This window comes from Apteryx mantelli, chromosome 3 (genome assembly GCF_036417845.1).
Source record: "Apteryx mantelli isolate bAptMan1 chromosome 3, bAptMan1.hap1, whole genome shotgun sequence".
Classification (NCBI taxonomy): domain Eukaryota; kingdom Metazoa; phylum Chordata; class Aves; order Apterygiformes; family Apterygidae; genus Apteryx; species Apteryx mantelli.
The window spans coordinates 123,970,818-123,979,614 of NC_089980.1; the positions used below are offsets into that span (position 1 = coordinate 123,970,818).

At 41.2% G+C, this 8,797-nt stretch overlaps 1 protein-coding gene across 1 annotated transcript in view; it reads left to right on the forward strand.

The window, feature by feature from the left end:
• Positions 1–4,370, forward strand: part of GREB1 (growth regulating estrogen receptor binding 1) — a 65,621-nt gene extending 61,251 nt beyond the window's left edge. Inside the window, exons 32-33 of the mRNA XM_013955040.2 lie at positions 277–415; positions 2,302–4,370. Coding sequence (XP_013810494.1) covers positions 277–415; positions 2,302–2,465 — 303 coding nt within the window. The 3' untranslated portion in view covers positions 2,466–4,370. The remainder of the gene's footprint in view (positions 1–276; positions 416–2,301) is intronic.
• Positions 4,371–8,797: the final 4,427 nt, after the last annotated feature.

The following is an 8,797-nucleotide window of genomic DNA, read 5'->3' on the forward strand; positions in this document are numbered from 1 at the left end:
TGGCTGTAGGGAGCTATTGTTATTGCAGATTTCAAACCTTATCGTATCTAAACTTGATAACAGTAATGAATAATGATGACTAATAAATAGTTATGAACACTGGTCTTCTAATTAGTAGAGGGATATTTAGAAAGGAACAGTAAAGATCACAACAGCTGGAGCTGCAAAGCTGAATTTGAATCAGGTGCAAATACTGAGAGCTTGATGTGAAGCCCCAGCTAGTAACTTTGTATAGAAGCCTGAAGATAATTAATTTTTTTTTCCTTTACCAACCAGATTGCAGTTTGCTACGTGAGTTCCCGGCCTCACTCTCTGAACATCAGTTCCTCTGGTTTGACATTCAGTGGTCTCCTGCTGTACCTCTGTGACTCCTTCGTTGTAGCTAGCTTTTTGAAGAAGTTTCATTTTCTTAAAGGTGAGCTACAGTTTTATTACACGGAATTGACTTGATCTGTGGCAGCCAGCAACCTGAGGAAAGGACTTTTTTGCTTTTTATGTGTGTATAAATAAATAAATAAATAAATGTGTGTGCGTGTGTGTGTGTATTTGTATTTGTTTTTGTATGTTCCACACTCCTTTGATGTTGGCTTATGCTGGGTCTGCCCTGTTGTAAATTGCTATATAATAGTGCTCTAAGTTCTGCAGATTTCCAAGTGGCTAGGCAACGTTGAGTCATTATGCCTGGTGTATACGCCTAACTCCTTACCTTATGTTTGCAAACTGGTATTTAGCTTTATGCATGAAGCATTGCCCGTTGTGTTCTTGCAGGTAATGTTTTCTAATTTTCAAAGAAAATGCATGATGGACAACATCCCATCAAAATCTTTTTACTATCTCTGGAAATAAAAACTCAATATTTATTCCCAATAACTAGTTTCTCCAGGTAGTCCTGAGGTAGGGTGGATGGGCAGCCCTGGAAACTGCTTCTGCATAGCAGGCGGTTGCATTGAAAGCTTCTTTCAAATTGTTCTCCCCTTATCCTGGTCCTGTGCTACTCTAAGGATTTGTTTTAGTCACAGCTATAAATGTCACTGGGGTAGGTACATCTTTGCACATGCCTTATTCAAACAGGCAGAATTGTTATAAACTGCTATTTTCTTTGTTGAAGTTAATATAGTTTCATGCAGGTATGTGTAGCAAAGTGCAAATTGGGATTTGAAGTGATTTTACCTGCACATGCTAGTGGAGCCACTAGGGTGCCAAGGTCTATTCTCATTCTGGAGCAATTTACATTTTTTAGCCAGCCTATGGCTTCTCAGACAAGGCTATCAGAGTAATTGCAAATGAAAGCAGTGCTTTTGTGCTGCATTTTTTCCTCAAAGTGATCAGAGGCCATCAGTTTCATTTTGCATAAACGAGCAGATTTTTATAGTGTGTAACACAAAGTGTTTTCAGGATTTGTCCTTCTCCCTTTGTAGTCTACTTGACCTTCTAACCAGCCAGCTGAGCATTAAACAAGCACAATGTGACCATCTCTCTTGTTTCTTTTTATTATATTCTGAGCTCTTTCTGTCTTGGGCATTTCCTCCTACCTCACCATCTCTCTTTCAGAGTATTGAATGATGGCAAGTTAATTATTTCACCAAATTAAGCACTTTTTTCACAAGCCAGGAAATCATGCAGGCAAGTTAAAATGTTATCAACATGCCATTCACATGAAACAGTTACATGTTTCAGATATTGCTTATTAAAACATGATATTACTTACTTCACCGTTCTGGACTCAACTGCGTCCGTGTTCATACAGATGTGATTCTTCTTTGGTAGCACATTAGCTTACCAATCACAAAAGTGCTTAAGTATGTGACTGGTTTTAAGGACATGTTTAGACCATTTCTGGTCAGCAAAGCACATAGAGCTCTATCAGCCGTCCTGGTGATTGGCTTGTAGTTTGAGTGCTTTGTTGAGTGAAGGTTTAATTCAACTATGTGATGATCAGTATGGTTATAACTGTAATGGAGGTAGGGCTTTATCTTGTTTTCTGTTAAGACCCATCACGACCTCCTTAGATCTACCAAACAGATTTACCTTTCCTTACTCCACAAGTTGGGGAATGTGTTGTTAATCTTGCTTACTAAATAAATACTAGATACCTGAGGTTATGCAAGAAGACCCTGGTAAATAAGGAGTTGGATATAGCTCTCCTAAGTCACATGTGAGTGTCTTAATTTTCTCTCAAGCATAGCTGTAACTCCTGTTTTGATCTGGTGGAAGTTCTACAAGCTAAGGGCTGGGGGGATCTGGTCGATTTGGAGAACAAAGGTGATACTCACACAGGTTTCTTTTTTACTGTTTGCTTAGGTGCCACCCTGTGTGTTATTTGTCAAGATCGCAATTCTCTTCGCCAGACTGTTGTCCGGCTAGAGCTGGAAGATGAATGGCAGTTCCGACTGAGGGATGAATTCCAGACTGCCAATGCCAAAGAGGACAGACCACTTTTCTTCCTGACTGGACGACATATTTAACAGAAAGCAGACACATTTCCTGAGAAACTAGAAAAGAGGAGTGTCACAAGAATCTAATTGTCACCAGCTCAAAAAATGACCTTTGAGAGGTTCTGCTTTCTGAACAGAAACAGGACAGCTTTCCATGGTTTATTAGAATGATATTTAATCAGTCAGTTTTTGCTTATATTTCCAAACACTGGAAGTGACTTTTCTATTTAATTGTCTGAAGGAAGTAATTCCTGATTCCTGGGAGAGAGGCAGAAACTTACTGGAAATTATTTTGGATCAGAAGAGAGGTCAATGAACACATTTCTCTTGTGAAAACAAAGAGCACACACAAGTTCATAAGTAGAAGTTTTAGAAAAATTTTTGTATATTCCAGAAATAGTAAATGTAAATTTAGGAGCAGATTTTGTTTTATACAAGTCTTATTTATCTAACAGTTGGCACAAGGTGACAGAAATTATTACAGTCTAGCAGTATACTGCTACTGATTGATCCAGTTAGGCTTTTTATATGAAGATATGTAAAGTATATTTCTTATATGGTGAGAACTGAGTTGGAACCTTAAGTTTTGGAACAGGTGCCACACTGCATAATTTTACCATACAGGAATCTTGGGAGGGAAGTTTATTTATATGTCTGGTTTCCTTAGCATAAGGAAGAAAGTCAAGAAAGTAGACATAAAAGTGAGATCTGAACATTTAAACCTGAAAAAGAAAATTTCTGGGACAAATTAAGAAACTAAATGGTGAGACTGACCTTCAAGTGACCTATTACATCTAATACACTGGTGTTTTTGGGTGCTGATTAAATAGTTGCACTGGCTGCAAACCTCAACCTGGGCCCATGCAGTCGAGACAGCAGATGAGATGGTTCTGAAGCCCTCCCAAAATATGCCTTCTGGGGCTGTTTTCTTGCCAAGGTGCTTCAATAAAGCAAGAAGTTGAGACTACAACTCTGAGGAATATAGGTAGAAATCTAAAAACATGTTCTAGAAATGCACCAGGCAGCACAGTATTTTGTACAGTGAGCTGTTAAATGTAGAGTTTGTCCCTGTTTAGGTTTATGGAATTATTCTCTGAGTTGCAAACTTCATGTTTGTCTTTATAGAATCAGTGTTACTTTCAGCCAGAGATGGCCACTCTACCCAGGTGCAGGAGGATGGTTCAAGATATTGCCAGAAAGCTTCTAATATATGGGCAGTCCTTTCTGGCTGGATACACCAATGAGAGGACCATATTTTGTGCTGGTGAGATGCCATTAGGTGGCTAAAACCATTACAATATTGGCTTTGTGATGGAAACATGAATATGACTGTGTCAAAGAGCTGATTTAGGTTCATTTTCAGGGAAAAAGTAAGTTCAGTAAGTATGAGAGACTTAGATTGCTATTTTCAAAATTACTTTGCTATAAATCAGTGTGTTTGTATAGTTCATTGTTCTTGTTTCAGAGTGAGAATTCTCTGTGTTTAAGTTTTGGGAAGGAAGGAGGTAGTTGTCCTGTGTAAATAATATCACCTGTGCAGTTTTCACCAGCTGATTAGCTAATTTAAGCTTTTTTAAAGGAGTGTAACATTCATGTTTAATCCATCCTTTATAAATAAAGTTCATACTGCATGGACATCTGTCTTGGTGACATACAGCAAAGTCGAGCACACTTTGGTAGGGGAAAAAGGGTTGGATGAAAGGAGCAAGTATGATTAAGCAATACCCTGAACTGATCAAGGGGAAATACAGTACTGCTTAATGGCATGATGTATAATGCAGTCTCAAAGTTATAAGACTTTTTAGAAGAATTCAGGATTAAAGACATAGGGATGAAATCTCCCTTCCTGTTACCGAATAGTCAAACAATTTTAACCAAGAATTTTAGCTCTGTCTTTAGACATGCATTTTCTTCAGGAATTATCCTGTAAACTGAAAAAACACCAAAAGTATTTGTTGCATTGAAACAAGAACCCATTCAGTTCTGTTTTCATAAATGCTGGCTTTGCACAGTGATATTTCCTTGACTGTTAACCATAATTTTTAGAATTTCCTTCAGTGGAAATATAGGGCAGATTTTTAGACAAGGAAGTGGTAGAGAAAAGGAGTACTGTTCAGCATGTTCATAAGTAATTTCATTATTTTCTATCAGTGTTTTAAAATATCTAGTTTGACTGCTGGGATACTAGCAAAACAGACAGAAATAACCACAACTCACATGAGGCAACATGTGTTTCCTAGTAATGTTTCAAACACAGCACTGTGTTGGGAAAATCAATTTGTCTTCCTTTTCAGCCTCAGCTTGCATATGTCCCCATAAACTCACAGACCAGTATGTGTTAGAATACTTCTCCAGGCAGTACTCTGATAAAATTCACCAGTGTGGCTACCAAGGTTCTTCTGCCCTTGCAGCCCTGCCTGATGCTGCGCAGGCTTCCTACCATTTCATGGGGTTGCTCCACTATGCAGTCTTCTGTATCCCATGTATCATAATTGTGCTCAGCTCTACTAGCAATGCAATGGGCAGATCTTTTGGAATGATCGCAAGCTCAAAGCTTTCTGCTAAATGTCTGTGAGATGAAAAAAACGCATTTAATCTTCATGTTAGAACAATTTTTTTTTTTTATGAGAACAATTCGTTGTACTTGTTAGCATGGTTGCTGGTATTCAGGCAGTCTAGAGTCTACAGCTAGGTGTGAACAGATCATTTATTGTCAGAAACACAGAGGTAACAGTTAAACTATTTTGCAAGAAAATTTTGAAACTTATTTATTAAAAATACTTGTAAAAGGCTTTGACATGCACAGGCAGAAGTATTATGAAAATGCAAAATACTTTAACTTTAAAAGTTTCCTGTCTGGACAGGATCACATCTCCTGTAATTAAATCATTACAAAATTTTGGAGTTTCAGCAGCTAAAGAAAATGGCCTACTTAAAACATACAGTAACTTGAATTGCTTCATATTCAGAATAAATGACCTGGGAATACCTTAAGTAATTATAGCAAGACATATTTAGTTTATTGCTACTATGAGGCTATGCTTTAGCATTCTTCATTCAAAACTGTTCTCATATGTCAAATTAAACCATATCACTAGATTAGATGGAAATAATAAATCCTCATTTGAAGGATCACTAGATGACATCTGCTTCAACATATTCATTATAGCAGTTCACCTCTATGTCTCTTAGTTGTTATCCTAAAAACTGAGGCCAAAGAATATCATAATTTTAAAGAACAGCTTTATGCTTTCCTTGCTCACATAAAATTGTAGCTTTTCTGCAGAAAGTGAGTGGATGAATTCTATAGCAATGCCTGATATTAACAGGACTTTTTTTTTTTTTAATGTGTGCTATTAAGTGATACACTAAATGTAATAAAAATGATTGCAATAGTTATATTTAAGTAAATGAAGATAAATTCATTTTTGGGGAACTGCCCTGCATTTAAGGATGCTTTAGTATTTATATGCTAACAACAGAGGCCTGGGAATTCATAAGTCTTTGTTCTGCTGCAGTTTGGACAGGAGACAGTATTTGCATGTAACACAGAGGCCCTCTCATGGTACTTATTTTGAGAACAAACTTAGTACCAGCTGCAGGTTATGACTGGGTGCTGCTGCGTACGGTCTGCTTGGCCTAGAACAGTCTGTTTGGTACAGCCAAAGGCCGGCTAAGCAGCAGTCTGTGCTTAGCCTGCAGCCCTTGTGCTTCAGTCACGTCTTTGGGATTCAGAGCATACAGGGCTTCCTCCTCCAGGAGCTGTATTTCTCTTGAAATTCCAGTAAACCACCCTACCATCCATTACATTCATCTGTCTATTTACTGTTTCTCCCTTTTTTTCCCCATCAATTATAATATTCTTCCCTTCTCCCTCCCCATTTCCAGGCTTTTTTTTACCTCACCTTTCCTATCTTTCTCATGTGGATTAAGAGACCAATACACACTTCAGATCACCCCTTCTTGGTAGTAGTCTACTTGCCATTTTATTGAACATGCACTACATATTTTCTCTTGGGTTTACCCTCATGCTAGTCAGGAGCTTGTTACATATCTTCGCAAAGCCACATCTCTATTCCCAATCACTTCCTTTCTTAGCATTCCCTTTTGCCATGAAACCTACAAAATTTTGACAAAATCCAGCTGCTGGTGGGTTGAAGCCGGTGCTGTCTCACTGTTCCCTTTAGTTCTGTGTTACCTACCCGCTGCATCCTATCTACAGGATAGGGTCTCAAGACCTGGCCTGAGATGTGTGTCTGTCATGTGACCGAGGTTCAATTATTGCACTTTGTATGTACATACGTATATATTCAATCATGTGCTGGAACTTGCTTGCACAGCCCATTGTCTGATGGAGCATATCCTGTCGTAAGACCAGATGTCTATTTCTCGTGTGACAAAAACGCAGTTACTCCCCACCACAGGACCAGCTATGCACCTGACATATGTTAGAAAAATCTGGCATTTTGTTCCTGTGATGTTCTCAGATAGGTAATGGTCGGCAAGTCAGGGAGAGGAGCTCTACAGAGCTCCATCCAAAACTGTTGTCATCCTTGACTTAGTTTACAAGATAAGCTCCCCTAGACTGTAAGCTTTCAGGGACAGTGACAACTTAGGATTTGTGTCCAAATGGGACTCTGAGGTGATACAGTAATACAGATAAATAATCATGATAAATAAAAAGAAATCTGTTCAGGGGATTCTGGGTGGACTGGCATCTTGTTATGTACACAGGGCAGCAACTTCTTTGTGCTGTAGTTTTTTACCATGTGTGTATGTGGAGAGCTGGGAACCCAGGTCCAAGCTACATCCTTCTCTTCTGTTGCCCTTTGTTGGAAGGAATTATTGGCTTTTAGTCACAGTGACCTTTGCAAGAAAAATTGGCACATGCCCACTGTGCAAACAGATCCTTTTGTGCGGCCACTGGCCTTGGAACACCCATTATTATTCATGCCCAGGTCCGAAATCTTTTAGTCTTTCCTTTCTGACTTTGGACAGGGCAAGAGGATAGAGCTCTCCATCACATGGATTGGCTCAATAACATAGTAGCAAACAAAATAAAAGGCTAAAGGGCATTGCCTGCATGTTGTTATGGACTTTTATCTAGGCGCTACCTTCTTCTCTAGTGCCTTCCGTGCTTGCTGATTTAGTCATCCACTATTATCACCTGCAGATAGTATTGTTAGCATGTTCTGTATTGTGTGTCAGAGGGTGAAGTATTTTATGATTCAGCTTCTGCAAAAGACAGTATCCAAATATAGAGAAGGTTACTGGGAAGGTGACATTATTTTCCTTCTTACTATCCTCTCTACACTATCAAACCACTCTTCACAAGCACTTAAGCACTAATGTCTGGTATTTGAATAGCATGGGGATTACAGATGATCTGAATGCTAGAGGATGGGAGGGATTTCATCCTTCTTCCCTCGTAAGTGCCTCCTGTTGCGATAGGGAATGTACAGATCTCAGCTCCCACTCTCTGGGTCTAAAAGCAGCTGCTAAACATTGCTTCACAGAGGGCTGCTTTTAACTCACAGTTATCTGCAATACTCCATGGCGAGTGGTATGCACCCATCACACAGAAAGAGAGAGGTACAGGTAAGAGTCAGACAAGCAGCCCAAAGGAAGGGTCGGGGGAGAGATACATAGGGTGGAAAACGGGGAGCAGAGGAAGTGGGGGGCTATGAAGGCAAACAGCAGCACAGGGAAGTCGGGAGGCAAGCGGGGCTCCTGGCTGCAGTGGGAAGAGCTTGCTGGAGCGTGAGGCCCCTGGGCAGGGACTGTGCCAGGGCGACAGCACCAGGCTCCCCGGCGGGGAGGACGTAGGCGATGGCGTGAGTGCCCTTCTGAACAGGTCCTGGCCATCTGCCACAGGGCCTTGGCCGCTGGGCTGGCTCTGCTGGCTGCGGGCCTGGGGACCGGGGCTGAAAAACACCCCTCCTTCCCGGGGCCTGGGCACAGTGTTCCCCCGCCGCAGCCGTGGGGCCTGCAGCAGAAACGACTGCGCTGGAGCTGTGTCTCAGAGCGGTCGTGGACTGCAGCAACCTTAAAGACCGACCTCCCGCTTGCGTCCGCACACCATGCCACCGCTCGCCCAGTGAGCGCGGTCCCAGGCGCGGACGGGTGCCCAGACGCCCACTGCACAGCCTGTCACCACCCCATGCACAGCCCACCCTTGTTCTGCCACCCCAGAGTCGTCCCCTCACACGCCCCCTCAGCAAACCGCCCTTCCTTCCTCCCACGCAGCCCCCAGACCCTGCCCGCGGGCGCTGGGGCCGCTGGCACTGCCAATGTAGCAGAGAAAAACAAAGGACTTGCTCATGTGTTTCACCTTTTTATACCTCGTCTTCCTAGTTCATCAA